The following is a 23,350-nucleotide window of genomic DNA, read 5'->3' on the forward strand; positions in this document are numbered from 1 at the left end:
GTAGCCTGGAGAGTTGGTAGCCCCACATTGAAACAGTGGAGCAGCTGATAGAGTTGCTCCCGCACAGCTTGAGCGACATGGGTTCAGTTCTGTCCTCCAATACTGTCTGTGCGAAGTTTACACGTTCTTTCTATGGCTGCATGAACTTCCCTTGAGCACTTCAGTTTCCTCCCACATCCCAAAGATGTGGGGGTTGGTGAGTTAATTGGCCAGTGTAAGTTGCTGCTCAATGTTGCAGAAGTGACTCTGGGAAGTTGATGGGAATGTGGGAGAATAGGTTTGAGGGGAAATTAGTGAGGGCATGTGTTTGCTCCAAGAGCTGGCATAAACTCAATTGGCCGAACTGGCTTCCTTCTATGTAATATGGTAATCATGTCCTCTTCCTCTGGCAGAGCACTCAAATCACGATTCGTTGCTTTATTTCGCTGAATTAAATCCTGCTATTGCCGCACTGACATCTTTTTTTGACAATGCCTCCCAGTTGGTTCTGCCCTGTGAAAGTTGACAATATTGTTTGTTGTAACAACTCAGTTTAGCTCGGAAAGTCAATGCACAAACACAGCTCCACTTCACCATCACGGTCTCATCGCACTTGCCTCAGGGCAGAGATTGCCTCCGGCATAACTGTTAGAGGGGGATTGCCTTTACAACTAACCCTGGGTCTGTGATCTCCTGGGAGGGTCAGGGAAGAACTTTTGTCTGCCATTGCGATAGTGCTGTACTTCAAACCTACTTCATTGGCTACAAAGGGGCTTTGAAGTAGATTGAAGCCAAGAGAGATGTTGTATAAATGGAAACCACACTCAATGATTCAGAAACAGCTTCTTCCCTTCCGCCGTTAGATTTCTGAATGGTCCAAGAAACTCATGAACACCACCTCGTTATTCCTTCTTTTCGCACTGTTTATTATTTTTGTTAATTTATAGTAATTCTATGTCTTTGCACTGTACGGCTGCCACAAAATAACAAATTTCACGTCATTTAAGTCAGTGATAATAAATCTGATTCTGATTCTGATTCCTTCTCACCGGCTCTAGTTTCCACTCTGTTCAGTTAACTTCCCCCAGACTCGTGTGGCTGAAGAATGGGAGGGGTGGGGTGGGGGCCGGGGGTAGTGGGTGGAAGGAAAAGTCAGATCACGATCTTTCAGCCAACTTGAGTGTGGGGTAGGCTTGGTCTATTGCCTGTCAGTGCAGCTTCTATCTATGCCATGAGGTGAGCTAAAAAAGGGGGCAAGAGAATTTCATGTTAATTTGGCAGGACATAAGCACAGGTTCAGCTTCAGATTAGCTTATTGCCAGATACATCAGGGTGGAATGAAATTCCTTGCTCGGGTGAAGTTCACAGAGTAAACTGTATACATGGTAATAATAAATATGACGATAAATACAGCAATGAACACGAAACAACAGAATAGTGCAAAGAAGGTAGCGCAGTCTCAAGTAGTGCAAAAAGAAATGAAATTTCAAATTTTATTTTATTTTATTTACACCATGGCAACAGGCCCTTCCGGCCCAACAAGTCCGCACTGCCCATTTTAAACCCAAATTAACCTACCCGTACGTCTTTGCAATGTGGGAGGAAACCGGAGCACCCGGAGGAAACCCACGCTGACACGGGGGAACGTACAAACTCCTTACAGACAGCGACGGGAATCGAACCCCAATCGCTGGTGCTGTAATAGCATCACACTAACCACTACACTACCGTGCCACCCCAGACCGAGATTATTTTTTTAATTGTTTGGTAATATTGGACCATCATTCCCCATAGCTCCAAAGAGTCCAAAAGGTTTGATCTGAACCAAATGTGTTTCTTCCCTGGTCTTTGTCTCAAATATTAGGCCAAATATTGGCCCTCTGCTGTTTGAAGTTGAGCCCTTTTGTGATTAAATTTGCTTACAAGTACCCTTAATCTGAAACAATCATCTGATATGAAATAATAAATTCAGAAACATATGCCAAAGAGGCTTAAGAGATAACCAGAATGGGTGTGTGCAGTCTGCAACTCCATAAATCCCTCCAAATGTTCTGACCATTCCTCTCATTAAAGAAGCAGGTGACCTTCTCTATATTCAGGGACCACAGTCCAGCACTCTGGTTCTGCTGTGGGGGGAGTTTCCTGCTTCAGTGCTGCTGTTCGTCCATGGTTGGAGCTCAGAGAGGGCAGCACAGTCCCCCACTACTGGCATTCCACACAACCACTCAACGGTGCGGTGTCAGAACTGGTCATCACACAACTTCTGATGGCAAAGGCTAATCTCAGCCTCACCTCTCTCACACGTGCACGCACTCACACATTTTCAACTCACCCTTTTCCTGGACTTACCCATGTCTACAGAAGTAAACATGTGACACGTGCACGCGCACTCACACACACAAATACACACACACACACACACACACACACACACAAATGTTTAGGTGCATAAACACGTACATATGGGTCAAGCAGCATCTATGGCAAGAAACATCGACTGTCCATTTCCCTCCACAGGTGCTGCCTGACCCATTGAGTTCCTCCAGCATCTAGATTCCAACATCTGCTGTCTCTTGTGTCTTCAAACACACACATATGCTCACTGATAGACCAAAAAACATAAATACTGACACTCACACATAAACATGCTGACACTCACATTCTCTTCATCTGACAGCACACCGACATTCAGTTTCATCCTCTTGTAGCCAAACCCTTGCTATCAAAGATGACTTACTTACATTGCCAGGTCTATGGGTTCTGAGGTGACTGATGAGGCTTTATGGGTGGATGGTGCTCGATGGGGTGGAAGTGGGGTTGAATGATATGCTGTACATTCACTTCTCTGTCTGCACTTGGTGTCCACACACTCCCAGTAGTGAGGCTCCAAGTATTAAGGTCCTAATTTGATACACCTCCTACAATTGGAGCAGTTATGGGCCTGGGATTCCCTCACATCAGCAAGGATGTTACATTTTCTCAAGCAGCCTTTGAAACTGTCCTTGGAGAATTCCCTCTGTCCCATGGAAATCGCTTGAAGCAGCTTAGGGTCAGGTGCCTGCTTTGGGGATCTGGTGTCAGCCCCATCCACGGGAGCTGGCTAAGCTTGATCAGAGTCTCGGTAGGAGGGGTTGTTGCCCTGGGACAGGCTGCTGACGTTGGTTCACTTACCCTGCCGGTGCATTTGGAAGATTTTGTGGAGATAGCTTTAAAGATACCTCCCCAGTGCTTTGAGATGACTGCTGTTGGTAGTCCATGTCTCAGTAGTACACAGGAAGGCTGGAATCACTGGTGCCCAGGAGCCAATGATTGAACAGAGACACAAGAGACTGCAGACGCTGGAATCTGGAGCAAAAAAACAAAAATGCTGGAGGAACTCAGCGGGTCAGGCAGCATCTGTGGAGGCAGAGAGATGGTTGACATTTCGTGTCAGGAGCCTGCATCAGGACAGAGAGTTTAGAGGGGAGATAGTCAGCATAAAGAGAGAAAGAGAAAAGGGGCAGATGGAGGCAGGTGGAGAAGGTGAGGGTGGAGGTAGGGACAGAGGCTGGAGGGTAATTAGTGGAGACGCAAGAGCTGCAGATGCTGGAATCTGATAAGGAAGGATAGTGATAAATGGAACCAGATAAGGGAGGGATGATGGGCAGATAATCGGAATCAGATTTAGTATTGCTGACATACGATGTGAAATCTGTTGTTTTGTGGCAGCACTACAGTACAAAGACATAAAAATCTATAAATTACAAAAATAAATAAACAGTGCAAAAAAAAAGAAGTAATGAGGTAGGGTTCATGGACCATTCAGAAACCTGGTGATGGAGGGGAAGAAGCTGTTCCTGAATTTGGGTCTTCAGGCTCCTGTATCTCCTCCTGATGGTGGTAACGAGAAGAGGACATGTCCCAGATAGTGAGGGTTCTTAATGAACCAGTTAGGGGAGGGGATGGAAGACCCAGTAGGTATATTGTGCGTGAGAAGGGCAGGTGGAACCAGGTGCAAGAGGAACAAAACTGGGTGACGGGACTGTGGAGGTGCAGGTGGGGTTAGGAAGGACCTGGGTGGATCAGAAGGAAAGAGAAAGGAACACAGGAAAGGACCACCTCTGTCTATCTGCCCCCTTTATTCCTCTCTCCTTATCTGTCTCTACCTATCGCCCACCAGCCACTGTCTCCCAACATCTTCCCCCTCCCACACCTGGCTCCGTCCACCCATCATCACCACCACCCCCCCACTCCCCTGGTTCCACCTACCCACTGTCAGCCCATGCCTCACCTCTTTATACTGGCTACCTCCCCCCTACACTTAGCCCTTGCACCTCCATTGACACACACATGGATACCCTTGCACACGTTAACACAAACAGATGCACTCTGTCCAGACATATGCAGATGTGCATAAGTTCACGCAATTCGCCCATAACCATTGTCTCAGCCCCCTCCATCCCCTGCCCTATTATCCCCTCCCTCAGTTACCACCTCCCCAACCAGCCTCACTCCTTGGCCTCTTTGCTTTCTCTCATCTCTTCCTCTGAGCCAGCTCCTCTGTACTTTATACCATTAGTGATGAGATATTAAGAATCTATGTAATACCCACATAATCTCATACAATTATACACTCCTACACTCTCACACACAATCACATGCATTCATACACTGCCACATAAATATGTACTAGAGGCTTATAGATGTGCTCATGTATGTATGTGTTGATACACACAAACATACACTGGGTACACACATCTATTCCTACCAATGTCATACACACACATTTGTACTCAAAAACACATATGTACAGTATACTCACATACACATACTCATACACATTCTCCACTTCCTGGGTCCCCATTTCCCGGTCTCCCTCTATCCAATGATCCTTCACTCTTCAGTCTTCATTTCCTGCTCGCAAACGTCCCACAACTGGCCAGATATTGGAGACCACCTCCTGTATTCCCTGACTTCTGAGAGCCCTCTGCACTGCACACAACACTCTCCATAGCTCTCTGTGGCGGTGTGTAGGTGCCAGCAGGGAACGTGGAGGGAAGGTGCACTATGCTGGGAGGTAAGGTTTGCTGAACTTCTGAGCCACTGAACATATAACAGACAATGAACCCCTGAGTTAAAAGAAGCTCCAATTCTAAGTTCTTATATTGATACACAAGAATGCTTACACACACACACACACACACACAGACACACACACACACACACACACACACACACACACTTATTTACATGCAAACACTCTTGCACAAACTTACACATACACACATAAATCCACACAAATGCTGCACAGATACACTTACACACTTAAACACACACACATAAAAGCATTCAAGCACACTCATTTACACAAATGTGCTGATATGTACAAACACTCCCACATGCACAAACATAAACACACATGTACACGCATACACCATGATAAACAGCTCTGGAGACACTTTCACACAAATATGCACCCATAGTCATTTATGCACTCATACAAAGAGACGCAGAAACACTCTCCATCACATACATGAATGTTGTCACTCAGATCCGCAATCATGCATATCCATATATTCAAACATACATTTCTTGAAAATGCTAAACAGCTTCTTATTTTGAGAGAAACTGTATCAACTGTAAAGTGGCAGTGAAATAGTTAACCAATGCAACACCCTGCTCACTGCCACAATGGCATGAACATCACAACTTGATGATACAGAGACTAACAAACCTTCACAGCTGAGGAGTGGGCTCGGGACAAGCTATTTAATCATGTGAACTTGGGAGTAAATTGTATTTAAATGCAATTTGATAGTCCTTCAGAATGTGATTTGCACATTTCATTCAAACCTGGGATAAGAGTGCATTTAAGAGTCAAGCAAAATATTAAATTATTGAGGTTTAAGCTTAGTAGTTGACTGAATTTCTGGATTTGAATTTTGGATTAAAGGGTTTTAATTTTAAAACATGGGAACATAATATAAGAAAGAAAAGCTCCTTCTGTTTTAATTTTGGATTAGATACCGAGCTGATCAGTGAGCATTGCGGTTAAATGTCTTGATTTGTACCTCTGGACAACAACAACCTGCAATGATACAGCAAGCAAACCTTTTGAGATGCATGGGATCCATGGTGATTTGGTTGTTTGGATGCAGAATTGGCTTGTCCATAGAAGACGGGGTAGTGGTCAATGGGACTTATTCTGGCTGGAGGTCCATGGCTGGTGGTGTTCTGCAGGGATTCGTACTCTGCTGTTTGTGATATATATAAATGACTTGAATGAAAATATGGATGGGTGGGTTAGTAATTTTGCTGATGGCATAAAGATTGGTGGCATCGTGAATGGTGTAGAAGATTGCCAAAGGATACAGTGGGATATAGGTCAGTTGCAGATATGGGGGAGAACTGGCAGATGGAGATTAATCTGGGCAAGTGTGAGGTGTTGTACATTGGGAGATCAAACGTAAAGGAAAAGTACACAGTTAGTGGCAGGACCCTGAACAGCGTTGATGTACAGAGTGACCTTGGGGTCCAAGTCCATAGCTCTCTGAAAGTGTCCAGATAAGTCGATAGGGTAATAAAGAAGGCATATGGCATGCTTTATAAAACTCTGGTTAAGCCGCATCTGGAGTATTGCATTCACTTCTTGTCTCCCCATTGTAGGAAGGGTGTGCAGGCTTTGGAGAGGGTTCAGAAGAGGTTTACCAGGGTACTGCCTGGATTAGAGGGCATGTGCTATAAGGAGAGGTTGGACAAACTTGGGTTGTTTTTTTCTGGAATGGCAGAGGCTGAGAGGAGACCTGATGGAGGCTAATAAAATTGTGAGAGGCATAGATAGAGCAGACAGCCGGTATCTTTTCCCTAGCGTCGAAATATCTAATACCAGAGGGCATGCATTCAAAGTGGGAGGGGGTAAGTTCAAAGAAGATGTGCGGGGCAAGTTTTTTCACATGGAGAGTGGTGGGTGCCTGGAATGCACTGCCAGGGGTGATCGTGGAGGCAGAAACGAGAGAGGCATTTAAGAGGCTCTTGGATAGGTACATGAATGTGTAGAGAATGAAGGGATATGGACATTGTGCAGACAGAAGGGATTAGGTGTCATTAGCTCAATTAGTTAGAAAGAAATAAAAGAAACAGAAAAAAAACTACAGCACAATTCGGGCCCTTCGGCCCACAAAGCTGTGCTGAACATGTCCCCACCCTAGAAATTACTAGGCTTACCCATAACCCTCTATTTTATTCAGGTCCATGTACCTATCTAACAGTGTGTTGAAAGACTCTATCATATCCACCTCCACCACCATTTCTGGCAGCCCATTCCACGCATTCACCACTCTCTGAGTAAAAAACTTACCCCTGACATCTCCTTTATATCTACTCCCCAGCAACCTAAACCTATGTCCTCTTGTGGCCACCATTTCAGCCCTGGGGAAAAGCCTCTGACTATCTACCCAATCAATACCTCTCATCATCTTATACACCTCTGTCGGGTCCCCCCTCATCTTCCGTTTCTCCAAGGAGAAAAGACCGAGTTCCCTCAGCCTGCTTTCATAAGGCATGCTCTGCATTCCAGGCAGCATCCTTGTAAATCTCCTCTGTACCCTCCCTATGGCTTCCACATCTTTCCTGTAGTGAGGCAACCAGAACTGAGCACAATACTCCAAGTGGGGTCTGACTAGGGACCTATATAGCTGCAACAATACCTCTCAGCTCCTAAATTCAATTCCCAGATTGATGAAGGACAATACACCATATGCCTTCGTAACCACAGAGTCAACCTGCGTAGCCGGTTTGAGCATCCTATGGACTCGGACCCCAAGATCCCTCTGATCCTCCACACTGCCTAGAGTCCTACCATTAATACTATATTCCGCCAACATATTTGACCTACCAAAATGAACCACTTCACACTTATCTGGGTTGAGCTGCATCTACCACTTCTCAGCCCAACTTTGCATCCTATCTATGTCCCTCTGTAACCTCTGACAGCCCTCCAAACTATCCACAACAGCCCCAACCTTTGTGTCATCCGCAAACTTACTAACCCACCCCTCCACTTCCTCGTCCAGGTCATTTATAAAAATCACAAAGAGCAAGGGTCCCAGTACAGACCCCTGAGGTACACCACTGGTCACCGAGCTCCGCTCAGGATACTTCAACAACCACTCTTTGCCTTCTGTGGGCCAGCCAGTTCTGGATCCACACTGCAATGTCCCCTTGGATCCCATGTCTCCTCACCTTCTCCATAAACCTTGCATGGGGTACCTTATTAAACGCCTTGCTGAAATCCATATACACTACATCTACTGCTCTCCCTTCATCGATGTGCTTAGTCACATCCTCAAAAAATTCAATCAGGCTCGTGAGGCAGGACCTGCCCTTGACAAAGCCATGCTAACTATTCCTAATCATATTATACCTCTCCAAATGTTCATAAATCCTGCCTCTCAGGATCTTCTCCATCAGCTTACCAACCACTGAGGTAAGACTCACTGGTCTATAATTCCCTGGGCTATCCCTACTCCCCTTCTTGAATAAGGGAACAACATCCGCAACCCTCCAATCTTCCAGAACCTCTCCCATCTCCATCGACGACGCAAAGATCATCATCAGAGGCTCTGCAATCTTCTCCCTCGCCTCCCACAGCAACCTGGGGTACATCTCATCCGGTCCCGGCGACTTATCTAACTTGATGCTTTCCAAAAGTTTCAGCACCACCTCTTTTCTAATATCTACATGCTCAAGCTTTTCAGGCCACTGCATGTCCCCAGTACAGTCCCCCAGATCCTTTTCCGTAGTGAGTACTGATGTAAAGTATTCATTAAATACCTCCGCTATTTCTTCCGGATCAATACACACTTTCCCACTGCTGCACTTGATAGACCCTATCCTTTCACATCTCATCTTCTTACTCTTCACATACTTGTAGAATGCCTTGGGGTTTTCCTTAATCCTGCCCACCAAGGCCTTCTCATGTCCCCTTCTGGCTCTCCTAATTTCCTTCTTAAGCTCCTTCCTGTTAGCCTTATACTCTTCCAGATCTCTAACATTACCTAGTTCTCTGTACCTTTTGTAAGCTTTTCTTTTCCTTGTGACTAGATTTATTATAGCCTTTGTACACCACGGTTCCTGTATCCTCTCGTGACTCCCCTGTCTCATCGGAACATGTCTATGCAGAACTCCACACAAGTACCTCCTGAATATTTGCCACATATCTTCCGTACTTTTCCCAGAGAACATCTGTTCCCAATTTAATCTTCCAGTTTCCTGCCTGAGAGCCTCATAATTCCCTTTACTCCAAGTAAACGCCTTTCTAGCCTTTCTGTTCCTACCTCTCTCCAGTGCTAACATAAAGGAGATAGAATTATGATCACTATCAACAAAATGTTCACCCACTGAGAGATCTGACACCTGACCAGGTTCATTTCCCAATATCAAATCAAGCACAGCCTCTCCTCTTGTAGGTCTATCTACATACTGTGTCAAGAACCCTTCCTGAACAGACCTAACAAACTCCACCCCATCTAAACCCCTCACTGTCTGGAGATGCCAGTCGATGTTTGGGAAATTAAAATCCCCCATCACAACAACTCTGTTATTCTCACACCTTTCTAGGATCTGCTTCCCTATCTGCTCCTCAATAACCCTGTCACTATCGGGCGGCCTATAAAAAACACCCAGTAAAGTTATCGACCCCTTCCTGTTCCTAACCTCCACCCACAGCGACTCCGTAGGCAATCCCTCCACAATGTCCACCTTTTCCGCAGCCGTGACACTATCTCTGATCAACAGTGCCACTCCCCCACCTCTTTTGCCTCCCTCCCTGTCCTTCCTGAAACATCTAAAACCCGGCACTTGAATCAACCATTCCAGCCCTGGAGCCACCCAAGTCTCCGTAATGGCCACCACATCATAGCTCCAAGTATCGATCCAAGCTCTAAGCTTATCCGCCTTGTTCACAATACTCCTTGCATTAAAATAGACACATCTCAAGCCTGTCTGAACACTTCCCTTCTCTATCACCTGCCTATGGTACTTACTCCTAGCTTCCTCTATTTGAGAGCCAAACACCTCTTTCCCAGTCTCTCCAGTACGGATCCCACCCCCCAACAATTCTAGTTTAAACTCTCCCCAGTAGCCTTAGCAAACCTCCCCGCCAGTATGTTGGTCCCCCTGGGATTCAAGTGCAACCCGTCCTCTTTGAACAGGTCATACCTGCCCCAGAAGAGGCCCCAATGATCCAGAAAACTGAATCCCTGCTCCTTACTCCAATCCCTCAATCACGCATTTAACCTCCTCCTCAATCTGTTCCTATACCCACTGTGGCTTAGCACAGGCAGTAACCCGGAAATTACTACCTTTGAGGTCCTGCTTCTCAACTTCCTTCCTAATTCTCTATAGTCTCTTTTCAGGACCTCATTCCTCTCCCTACCTATGTTGTTGGTACCAATATGTACCACGACCTCTGGCTGTTCTCCTTCCCCCTTCAGGATATCATGGACGTGATCTGAAACATCCCCGACCCTTGCACCTGAGAGGCAAACTACCTTCCGAGTTTCTTTCCTGCGTCCACAGAATCACTTGTCTGCCCACCTTGGGCCAAAGAGCCTGTTCCTGTGCTGTACTGTTCCATGTTCTTTCTATGTTCTAAACCATGCTTGAAGAGAGCTCAGGTCACTGAGCACTGGACCTAATCCAGGGTTACAGGATCAATGAATTTTCCCCTGCATATTTTTCGCATTTCGTGAAACTCAGCAGTATATCAGAGAGCTTTGCCTAAAAATAGACCGAACCCCTGGGAGTCAATGATGGGAAACAGGTACGTTCCCAAGGGACCTTCTTCACTGAGGGCTGTTTTAACTGTATTAGTTTCAGACGATCGCTTGCTATAAATAGTGAACAGGAGCCCATGTAAAAGCTGTTCACGTCAGCCCCAGGTCTCTGCTAACACTCTCGGCCCAACTCAGCAGGTTGTAGGTCTGTCCCTTTCCTGAGACCTGTGCACCGTAGCTGACAGTGCTGATGGAAGTGCCAGGTTAGGTTGCCATCTCAGGTGAACAGAGGACAGACCCGGCCTCAGTAAGCACTCCCACAGCACTGTTCCACAGATAAGCTAAGATAAGATTTCTTTATTAGTCACATGTACATCGAAACACAAAGTGAAATGCATCTTTTGCGTAGAGTGTTCTGGGGGCAGCCCGCAAGTGTCGCCACGCTTCCGGCGCCAACATAGCATGCCCACAACTTCCTAACCCGTACATCTTTGGAATGTGGGAGGAAACCGGAGCACCCAGAGGAAACCCACGCAGACATGGGGAGAACATACAAACTCCTTACAGACAGCAGCGGGATTTGAACCCGAGTCGCTGACGCTGTAAAGCGTTACACTAACCGCTACACTAGATCTATTCCCCAGCGTCCTCCCACCTCCCGTTGACCACTCAACCTAAAAAAAGGTATAAATTTCCCCTTTAAGTTTGTGGGATCTTGCTGTGCGCAGACTGACTGTCATGCTTCCCATGTCATAGAGGTGACTGTTCCATGAGAGCCGCACAGCGTTTGGGGACACCCTGAGGTTGTTCTTGCTTTGTGACTGAACATACTGTTTAAGTAAACTGCGCCCTGTTATTGAGATTAGCAGCGACTCATAGACTCACAAACAGGAACAGAGAGGGTGGCCTAGGACAGAGGTAGGGAACGTGGGGACACACCACTTCACTGGGCCAATGGAGGATGGGTGAGGGTCCCAGGAAAATCCCTTAAAGTGGGCACCAATACAAAGAAGTGTTTCGTTGTCATTCAGTTGGGTGCAGTTTTCATTTCACCCAGGTAAGAGGGGAAATCGTAAAGCAACCAGTGGCCAATCAAAAATTTATCCCTCCTCCTGCCCTCCCAAGAATGTTCCCATGCACCAGCTATCTTAAACTCACCAAGTCCCCACCTCAGTTTTTCAGCATGACTTGGAAAAGGTGGGCGGTGCTCCCATCCAGAAAGACCTGAGCTTGCATGCTGGATCAGCAATATTTAGGCAGCTGGTTGCAGTGTCTTCAGAATGCATTGAGACACAGCAAATACCTTTCCAGGGAGGTACTGTTTATTTGCAAGGCAGCATGCTAACTGTTCATATGTTGAGTCTCTAAGCCCATGGTGCAAACTGAATGTCTATGAAACATTGTTTGAGAAGCAGGCATATGAAAGACTCTGCTATCTGACAGCATAATATCAAGACGTGCTGATACAGAAATCATGATCCATTCTTACAGATACATGACATGGGCAGCTTAGCCCTTCGATCCTGCTCCTTTCAATTACAATCTTCTCCTTAATTGCCATCTTCTCATCTTTTGTCAACTAAAAAATAGCTATTTATGTCTTGCATTCTCCAAAGGACACAGCATGCATGAACTTTTGGTGGAGAAGCTCCAGATTTCTACTAATCTCTCTGCGGAGGACTTGCTTCCTGTCTTGATCTGACACTCGGCTGGTTGCCCTGTTTCTTTTGAGTGAATGGAGTGGTTTCCAGTTCCAGTCCAGTCACTTGAACAGAATCCAGGCCGACACACCAGTGCAATACACAGGAAGCTCTGTGCCGTCAGAAGCACAACCTTTAGCCGTAATGCTACAGTTGGACTCAGCTGGGTGTAAAGCATCCCATGCCCCAATTTTGAGGCAGAGCAGAGGAGTCCTCCCCAGGTTCAAAAGTGTTTCATTCACCATGAAGTGCTTTGGGTCACACTGTGGATGTGCTGCTGCTTGAGCTACACATTAAAATGCTGGGGAACTCAGTAAAAGGGGCTTAATAATCATATTTCCTTCTTCCCTTTCCCTTCCTCGTTCCTTTCTCTCTCCCTACTTTGGTCTCCCAACCCCTTCCCTCTCTACCTTACTGTATTCCCTTCCAGCTTTTTCTTTTTCATTCCATCCTTCCATTCCTTCCTTTTCTTTCCCCCTTTCCCTCCCTTTCCACCTTTCCTTCCTTCCTTTTCTCCTTTTCTCTCCATCCTTCCTCTTTTCCGTCACTGTTCCTTTTTGTTCCTTTTCCCTTCCCTTCATTTCCTCCCTCTCATTCCCATTCCTTCCTCCTTCTCATCCTTCCTCTCTTCCCCCTTCTTGATCCACTCAATTTATGGGACCATATTCTGAACTTCAAACTGGTAACCTCAAACTGACTGGAGCCCAGGCATAGAGCCCAGATGAAAACCAATACTTCCACCTCTGGTCAGATTGATGCAAAGGTTGCCGGTGAATGGTTATCTGAGTTTTGTGCATATATTATCCAGGGAAGATGATGTTGTGGTATCCTTCTGCTCAATGATTAATGAGCCTGGCTTTGTTCTTTCTTCCCATAGGAAGCCCTAATTATGGCCAGCATGGACCACCCTCACCTGGTCCGCCTCTTGGGTGTTTGTCTCAGTCCGACAATCCAGCTGGTCACTCAGTTGATGCCCCATGGCTGCCTGCTGGACTACGTCCGTGAACACAAGGACAACATCGGCTCGCAGCTACTTCTGAATTGGTGCGTCCAGATTGCAAAGGTAAGGTGTTAATGGGAACTGCCTGGCTAAATGAGCTGTTAAGGGAAGGATGGGAGAGATGGCACTCTTCTTACGTATTGTTCTTGCAGCTGTAAACTGCTTTAAACAGTTATCTGAATAAGGCTCACGACACATATTGAAATGATAAAAGATCAACGAAGACATGATTTACTTTCCCTGAACTGATTGCTTTTCACATCACACCGCTGTAACTTTATCACAGACTTCAAGACCCCAACTGATCCTGTGCTTTTCAGAGTTGAGGAACGAATAGTTCAAGGATATTAACATGTCAACTGATGTGTGGATGTGAATGAGATAAACTGTATTCAATATCTCTGGTCACATATTGTTGAGACAGAGGGCAGGATGTGGGACTATTATAATGCCTGTTAGAGAGCACAATGTTCATACATTGTACACCAGGTGTACATGATACAGTATCTAAGAGAAAGCATAATGTGAGTACATTATATAATGTCAGAGCGAGGGCAGGGTATTGTACATGATACTGTTTCTGAGAGAGGGAATAATGTGGTTATATTATGTAGTGTCTGAGAGAAGGCAGGATGTGTGTACATTGTACAGTGTCTGAAAGAGGGCAGGAGTTGCATACATTATACAGTGTCCGAGGGAGAGGTAATAATGTGGGTATATTAAACACACTCTGACAGAGAGCAAGTTGCGGGTACATTGTACATTGTTTTAAACCACAAGGTATGGGTACATTGTGAACAGAGACAGAGCTGGATACATTATACACTAAAGAGTTAGTACGGGGGGTGGTGATATTAGAGTTAGCACAGTGTGTGCTGATGTCAAAGGGTCAGTGATGATGCAGGGTGCGGTGAATTTAAAGAGCTAGTACTGGGGCTGCTGATGTCAATGATTTAATGCAGGAAGTGATGATGTTCATGAGTTAGTACAGGGAGCAGTGATGTTAAAGAGTTAGTAGAGGGTGTGGTGATGTTGAGTTACTATGGGGAGTGGTGATGTTAAAGAGTTAATACTGGGGCTGGTGATGTTGAGTTACTACAGGAATTGGTGACATTAAAGAGAGAGCACAAGATGCAGTCATGTTGAAGAGTTAGTGCAGGGGTCGGTGATGTTAGTGTGTTACTACAGGGTGTGGAGTTACTACTCTCCTTTCACCAGACTTAATGGTTGTAGTAGATTTTCAGAGTGTAGATTGAGCACAGAATTGCTGTGCTCATTGTTCTATCAAAAGATGTTTCTGTTATCGTGAACCTGTATCCACAGGTTATGATAAGTAATGGATTATAGATGCAGTATTTGGAACCAAACTGCAGCAGTGGATTGGGTTAATAAAGTGGATTTGTCTGAGCACATTTTATGTAGAGGTAGCATTTAGTACTCCGTAAAACAACCCAAACTGAATCTGACAGTAATGTTAACATTTTTGGTTAGCTGAATGCTGATCATTAAAACAAGAAGTATTACTTATTCATCAGTGAATAATTTTCTGCCAACTGATTGCTTGCTCAATCTCTTTCAGTGTTTATTCTGCCCAGTGGTATGTGGTTGAATGGAAGTCATTTATGCCATAATTCTTTCTGGTTGGATTGGTGAAACAGCTCTTAGAGGACAACCAGCCCAGCAGTAACCTGGGACTTCGAATGATTGATAATAGTTGTGAAACTAAGTTGTTTGAAGCCCTGTTCCTGGCTTCAGTAAAAGAGTTCAAGGTCTTTCTTTTCCTTGCAGGCCTTGTCTAGTTAGGAGCAGAATACTTCATCATAGACTTACTGGACAGTGGTTTTGTCTAATGGTAGCAATTTATCAACCCAATGTGCTCTAGGCATCATGAAACTTCCACAGTAGCAGAAGCATGTTAAACAATTAGTTGCAGGCTAAGGATATGGATAGGTTTAAGGTGAAGTGTGCGATTGAATGAAAATGATAGCACTGCTTGGATTGGGTGATGATCAGTGGATAAGCAGAACTCCACTCTGTATTTCTGGTAACCAGCGTTCCCTTGCAGTAGTAGCAGATGAAGAATGTGTCTTCACAGGGTCCGGCTGCTGCTGGGATCAAAACACCAGGTTCTCCCACTTGACGGTGTCCTGAACTCAGGAAAGGTTTCCTTGGCTTGGGCCTGGCAAATTAATATACTGGCCACCCACAGTCACTGTTCCCCTCCACTCTAAACTCATTCTTCACTTTTGGAGAAACCCTGGCAAAAGCTTCATCAAGGATGAATTCTCCAACATGGTTAGCAAGGTGCTGGACTGGAATGGGGGCCTCCTGTTCCTAAATCCACCAAGTGTTTCAACAGGGGGTGAAGCCCTGACCTGAGCAAGCATGCAAAAATATTGTACATCACCTGAAACTTACCTCTTTTCTGTGCAGCCACTCCCCTCCATTGAAATGAACATAGTCAATTAACAAACACCAGGTCTAAACTGATACACTTTGTTTCTGCAAATTCCCCAATGAAACTTATGGCCCTGATATAGGAAAGGTCTCACCACTGATTTCAATAGAGGAGAACAGCTGTGAGGGACCAAGTCACTGTTAATATTTGTGCTAATTATTTGAAACTTTTCAAATGTTCATCATGTTTTAAGTACTATTGAGAATCTTAGGTCATTAAAGCCCTTTGTTTTTAAAATGTTTTTATGTATGTTCTGAATGCTTTTGACTGTCAAAAACATTCAGGGTGTTTGATACCTTTGACAGCTGGCCAAGGTAGAGGCATGGATTAGCTGGCTATTAAAGATTTTCCAGTGTTTTAGTGGGCAGTGCTGGTTCTTCTCACCCAGCCTGACCCTGGATGTCATTACGTCATGGAAGGGCCTGTCACTGGACACAACCACAGGTTGACTCGCAGCTAAAGTTACTCCTGGGGGAATTGTGTTCGGTGAGTTTGACCTATGTTTAGTGACAAGCAGCTGACTGCAAATTGTGGGCTAGTTTTTACCCAGCAAGTTGTTGTGATCTGAAATGGAGTACCCAAAAAATTTATGGAGACAGATACAGCAGTAATCTTCAAAAGGGAATTGGATAAATTCTTGAAGAGAAGATTGTGGGGCTGTGGGGAAAGGTTGAGGGTGTGCGATTCGTTGGGTAGGTCTTTCAGAGTCACAAGAGGGCCCAATTACCATTGCACAATTCTGCACTAAATATTCCACTAAAATGAATAGAAATACTGAAAGACCTGGATAGAGTGGATGTGGAGAGGATGCTTCCATTAGTAGGACAGTGTATGATCCAAGGGCACAACCTCAGAATAAAGGGACGTCCCTTTAGAACTGAGATGAGGATGAATTTCTTCAGCCAGAGGGTGGCGAATCTGTGGAATTTATTGAGTGTATTTAAAGGAGAGATTGATAGGTTCTTGATTAGTAAGAGGGTTATGGGTTACATGGAGAAGGTGGGAGAATGGGGTTGGAAAAAAATCACTCATAATTGAATGGCAGAGCAGACTCAATGGGCCGAATGGCCTAATTCTGCTCCTATATCTTATGGTCTTATGGTCTGAGATCGTTTGAGATTTCTGTTTATGATATCCTGCCCAGTATAAACTTTGGGTAAAACAATGCTCTTTCTGTGCAAGTCCATTACATGCAAGATCCAATGTATTGGGCACTTGTGTAGATTAAGCCATGAATGTTTACTGCAGGCAAAGACCTTCTCTCTGCTCACTCCTCCATGACAGACTAAGTAGAGGATTTCAGAAGGCTTGTGGGTCATGGATTATTAGAGGTCAAGATGTTGGGAGGTAAAGATGTACGGGTTGGAAACAATCAATTAGGGAGATTGAGGAGGTTGAGCTGAGCATCTGGTGGGGATGGATGGAAGGGGTGGTCATGTTGATGTCACAATCAAGACAGGATATGTTGCTAAGGTCACCCAAGGGAGTCCCACAATGAGAGGTAGGTATCTTTCTGCAGCCTGGTTGAACTGCCAGAGGCCGTGGGCTGGAACCTGAGCAGGCAAACTGTGTTTAAATATAACCCAAGATGTGTCCACTTTGTGGCAAAGACCTTCTCTGCAAGAGTGCACTGTGCACAAACCATTAATTTCCTGCAAATATTATCCAAGCTGTATTAGACACCACTGGACAAGCCTAGGAACCTCTTGTGTGTTCATACATCACGAGCACTGAGTAACCAGAAGGAACTTTGCAAACTTTGATTATGAGTAAGTAATCTTATTTGACAAAATTAATACATTAAAATTGCAGCATGTGTTAAAATGTTTTGGTTTTGTTAAAGTGATATTAATTGAGGGATGAATATTGGTCAAGAGAGAACTCTCCTGCTCTCCTTACCGACACTGAAGAGGGCAGACAGAATCTCATTTTAACGTCTCTTTAAAAGGTGGTGCCTGTGGCACTGCCGCACTCCCTCGATACTGCATTAGAGTATCAGGATATGACTGAGTCCCTGACTTAGGACCATGAAACAACCTTTAACTGAGAGTAGGAAGCCAGCACTGATCCAGGGTTCTCAAATGAGTAGACCACTTTAAAAAAGGCAAGTACAAAATTCCCCACCCCAACTTACTGTATTCTTCAAACAAACCTCTGCCACTTTCTGATTCTTGGACCACTGGTCTACATGAATGTACACTTCTGATGGGGAGAGGACTCAATTCAACTACCTCAGTGATTAAAAAGATGTCAATTAAAAAGTTTTGGGGAGTGGCAAAGGATTTTCAAAATGTATAGCCATATATTCCCATGGCTCTCTCCAGTTGCCCTTTCAAACTTTCCTTTCTTCTCTGTGGACAACAGTGGACCCGAATTGTAAGGAGCCACAGAATCAAAACTTGATATAAAGGACAGTTTAGATTATCAAACTGAGAGAGGCACAGTGGTAAGGCAGGTAAAGCTGCTGCCTCTGAGCTCCAATGACCCAGGTTCGATCCTGGCTTCAGATGCTCTCTGTTTTGGAGTTTGCACGTTCTCCCTATGACCATGTGGGTTACCTCCGGGTACTCTGGTTTAATCCCACATCTCAATGACATGCAGGTTGGTGGGTTAATTGGCCACTATAACTTGTCCCTAGTGTGGGTGGGTGGCAGGAGAATCAGTGGGGTGTTAATGGTCATGTGAGAGAGAACAGGTTGGAGGTAATAAGTTGGGAAGATGCTGAGAGCCAGCATAGACTCGATGAGCTGAGTGGTTTCATTGAAAAATGTTAAAATAAAAACATTATATAAGAGAAAGTAGATGAGGGGCACAGTGCAGCTAATAAAACATAGAACATTCAATGCAGCACAGGAAGAGGCCTTTCGGCCCATGATGTCTGTGCTGACCAAGATACCAATTTAAACTAATCCCATCTGCCTGCACATGGTCTGCATCTTATTCCCCGTCTGTTCATGTGCCTGTCTAGATGACTCTTGAATGTTGCTATTGTATCTGCTTCCACCATCACCCCTTATAGCACATTTCCGGCATCCACAACTCTCTGAAAAAAAATCTTGCCCTGCACATCCCCGTTGAACTTTCCCTCTGTCACTTAAGTATGCCCTCCAGTGTTTGACATTTCCACCCTGGGAACAAGACTCTAACTGCCTACCCTAACTACGCCTCTCATAATTTTATAAGCTTCTATCAGGTCTCCCCTCAGCCTCTGACGCCCCAGAGAAAACAATCCAAGTTTGCCTGACCTCTCCTTATAGATCATACCCTCTAATCCAGGCAACATCCTGGTGAGCCTCTTCTGTACCCTCTCCCTCAAGACCGATACGTTCCAAGGATATGGGGAAAACTCAGCTGGATGACAGGAAGGGAAGATCCCATAATGACTGTTGGGTTTCCCCTGGGTGCTCCGGTTTCCTCCCACGTCCCAAAGCTGTGCTGGTTGGTAGGTTAATTGGCCGCTGTAAATTGTTCCTGGTGTGTTAGGTGGTGGTAGAATCTGGGGTGGGGGGCAGTTGAAGGGAATCAGAGAGAGTAAATTGAGATCAGTGAGGGATTAGTGTAAATGGGCGTTTGATGGTCAGTGTGGACTCGGTGTAGTGAAGGACCTGTTTCCGTGTTGTATGACTCATTGGTGAGGAAGTGGGGATTAAATCAGTGGCTTGAGGACAGACTCTTACAAAGTTATTGCTACAAATATCTTGACAGCACTGTCGAGGATGCCATTATTAGCTCCTTCTGGCTGATTGCAACTTTGAGCCCAGGCACTTTCACGGATGGGTGAGAGTGTGGTGTGCACAGGAAGCCCTGCGATTCCCAGCCAAGGTCCTGCCTTGATCTTCAGCTCCTCCTGCTGGTGACAGAGAAGCAGTGAGATGCCGGAGAAACCTCTTTCAGCCTTTCCCTTACAAATGGTCACAGGGGGAATGGGAGAGTGTCCAGATTGAGGAAGGGAAAGAAAATCTGGTCAAATAAGTGCATGGGTAAAGAGATAAACCAAAGGCTCCCGTGTTAGCTGCTTCCCCGAAACCCCTGCCAGGCTGACCAATTAGACCAGCTGTTCACTCGCACAATATCCAGACTGGCAAGAGGAAAAACAGTGACATCTGTGAAGCAACCGGGAGCCAATTACATGACATGTGTGCACAAGCACTGACAGCATCCACTCTGGGGCAGACAGTCAAAGCTGCACCTTTCAAAGATGCATCAGTCTGGCCCAGTCAGTCACTGATTTCTCAGACCAGTGAGGACCACTCATCTCCCTCCCTGACTGGTCAGTCTGCTGCTTGGCTCGTGAGCATGTTTGTGTGCAAGTACGAAGCATACAAATAAATTTGTGTTTGTGTATGTGTTTGTATTTATGTGTGTGCATTTTTGTATGTTTGTGTGTATATGTAATTGTACATATGTGTGCGTTTGTCAATTTGTGTGTGTTTTCATATTTGTGTGTTTGTGCATGTGTGTGTTTATAGGTATGTGTGTGCACGTTTGTGTATTGTGTATGTGTCTGTATGTGTGTGCTTATGTGTGTCCTGTCCTGATGAAGGGTCTTGACCCGAAACATCGACTGTCCATTTTAAATTGGTTTATTATTGTCACATGTACCAAGGTCCAGTGAAAAACTTTGTCTTGCATGCCATCCATACAGATCATTTCATCACATAAGTACATTGAGGAGGTACAAGGGAAAACAATAGCAATGCAGAATAAAGTGTTACAGTTACAGAGAAAGTGCAGGCAGACAAAACATTGCAAGATACAAGATGTGGTCGATAGTGAGGTTAAAAGCCCATAGATGCTGCCTGTTCCGTTGAGTTCCTCCAGCATCTTGTCTGTGTGTATGCATGTTTATCTGTTTTTATGTTTGTGTATGTTTGTGTGTAAATCAGTGGATGTGCACGTGTGTGTGTGTGCGTGCGTGCGTGCGTGTGTGTGTGTGTGTGTGTGTGTGTGTATTTGTCTGCATCCATCCATGTGTGGTTTTATTTATTTGTTCACAGAAAGTGAACATCACCAGTGATGCTAACATTAATTCATCATATCTAACTGCCCTTGAACTGAGGAGACAGTTCAGAGCCAACCACATCAGTGGGCCTGGAGTCACACATAAACCAGACCAGCAGATTTCCTTTCCCTGATGGGTTTTTAGGACACTCCAACCATCCAGTGGTGTCCTGGTTACTGATGTAACCAGCTGTATTTTTTAAATTCTAGGCTCATTTTACATCTTGAATTTAAATTTCCCAGCTGCCATGGTAGGGTTCAAACTCATGTCTCTGGAATAATGGTCCAGTAATCTGACTACTTCTCCTGTAATTTAACCACTACACAACACCACTCAACCGCCATGAGCGTGTGTGTGTGTGTGTCTGTGTGTATGTGATTTATTTGGTGTAAATTTTAGGAACACAGCACCTCATCAGTGTCATATATCTTAAGCAGCTTGTGAATTCAACTAGTCCATGCCAGCAAGAGTACAAACTCTAGATTGGTGCACCATTGATCTTCAGGTGGATTGACAGGGTAGGCAATGAGAGTCCATCATTGACTGGAGAGACTAGGGTAAGTGGATGGTTATTGAGGATTGGGGTGAGGAGAACTGTCTTCCTTCAAAGGCTCATGAATCTCAAAATCCCTGCTCCGGAGGAGCTGATATTCAATTGTGAATTTGCTGAGACTAACGGATCTTCAGACACAAAGAAATTCAAGTGGGGAAGTGTAAAAGTTCAGTCAGCGCACTGGGTGGTGGGGAAGACTCAGAGGGACATGTGGCCTAATTCTGTTCCTTTTCCTTATGTTCTTTATAACATAATTTGTATGATCGTAGCTTGTTAACCTCTCTTCCTTCTAACAATAGACTTAGTTACAAGCTTTCACGAGCCCATTACTTATCTGCCTTGAATTTACATTTATTTTGTCATTGCCAGTTCTTATTGTACAATTATCTCTATCAATAGTTTTACAGTATATATTCCTCATAAGAATATTAGAAGTAGGAACAGGAAGTGGGCTGTCTGGTTCTTCAAGCCTGCTCCACCATTCATCAGGATTATGGTTCATTTTCCACCTCTTCTTGGAGCACCATCTCCACATCCCTTTTTGCTCGTAAGAATGGAAACCTTCTGTGAATGAACACAACAGCAGTGCCTCCACAACCCTCCAGGGGAGAGAATTCCAAAGGTTGACCACCCTCTGAGAAATGAAAGTTCTTCTCATCTCAGTTCTAAACAGCCCAACCGTTATTCTCACACTGATTCTGGACCTCTCAGTCAGAAGAAATATCCTCTCTGCATATTGCTGGTCAGGTGCTTTAAGGATTTTGTAAGTTTTGATCCTTCAAAATTCTAAAGAATACAGTCCCAGTTTATTCAAACTCTCCTTGTATAGTAAACCTGACATCAATTTGGAATCAGTCTGGTGAAGGTATATGCCATTTCCATTATCATTTGTAAAAACTTGATGCTGAAGTGTTTATCAAAATATCTCCACCAGTATCTTCATCTTCCTATTTTTGATAAGTGATAATGTTCCTTCGGTAATCCGCCTAACACGCATGTTTGAGGACACAGAGCAGGGAAATGTCCTGAGGGTCATTGCTAACAAAATACCCATATGTCACAGTACTGTTGCAAGGACACAGGAAAACTAAGTGGGGTTATAGCGTTTATGTTAAAAAGTTCAGGATAAAACTGGCAATACAATACAAGGGTACACCTGAAATACAAAGACCAATTTGTGCCTGGCGGATTAGGGAAGGTTCAGAAGGTGAAAAGTGCATGGTTTCTTGTTCTTTCTCATTCTCAGATGTTAAGACAGGCAGAGAGACCAGGAACTTTCTTCATTCAATAAACTAAAACTAAGAGGATGACATATGCTTATAAGATAATGGAGGCAAGAGATTTTGTTCACCTGATTAGCAATCGGAGATAGAGATTGGAGAGTCATAGGGAATGTGGGGTGTGGGGGTGGGCATAAAATTCAAAATCTAATATTAGACCCAGGAACCATTTATTTTTACAGGGAAGTCATTAATATCTGGAATAGATTGGTGATTGGTTTATGGGTGGCACGGTAGTGTAGTGGTTAGCACGACACTATTACAGCGCCAGCGATCAGGGTTCGATTCCCATCGCTGTCTGTAAAGAGTTTGTACATTCTCCCGTGTCTGCGTGGGTTTCCTCCGGGAGCTCCGGTTTCCTCCCACATTCCAAAGGCATAAGGGTAGGTTAATTTGGGTTTCAAAAATGGGCGGCACAGACTCATTGGGCCAGAAGGGCCTGTTACCATGCTGTAAATAAAATTTAAACATTTTTTAAAAAAATTTAAAAATCATTGTCACACATACTGAGATACTGTGAAAAAGTTTGTTTGCGTGCCACCCAGACAGGTCATTCCACACATAAGCACATTGAGGTAGTACAAAAGGAAAACAATAGCAGAATGCAGAATATAGTGCTGCAGT

At 44.7% G+C, this 23,350-nt stretch overlaps 1 protein-coding gene across 7 annotated transcripts in view; it reads left to right on the forward strand.

Annotated features, from left to right (window-relative positions):
- The window catches only part of LOC127573531 (receptor tyrosine-protein kinase erbB-4-like), an 843,473-nt gene that overhangs the window by 640,594 nt on the left and 179,529 nt on the right, over positions 1–23,350 (forward strand). For all 7 annotated transcript variants that reach the window (XM_052021850.1, XM_052021859.1, XM_052021885.1 and 4 more), the window contains one exon: positions 13,311–13,496. In XM_052021850.1, the coding sequence (XP_051877810.1) occupies positions 13,311–13,496 (186 nt within the window). The remainder of the gene's footprint in view (positions 1–13,310; positions 13,497–23,350) is intronic.

This window comes from Pristis pectinata, chromosome 1 (genome assembly GCF_009764475.1).
Source record: "Pristis pectinata isolate sPriPec2 chromosome 1, sPriPec2.1.pri, whole genome shotgun sequence".
Lineage (NCBI taxonomy): Eukaryota > Metazoa > Chordata > Chondrichthyes > Rhinopristiformes > Pristidae > Pristis > Pristis pectinata.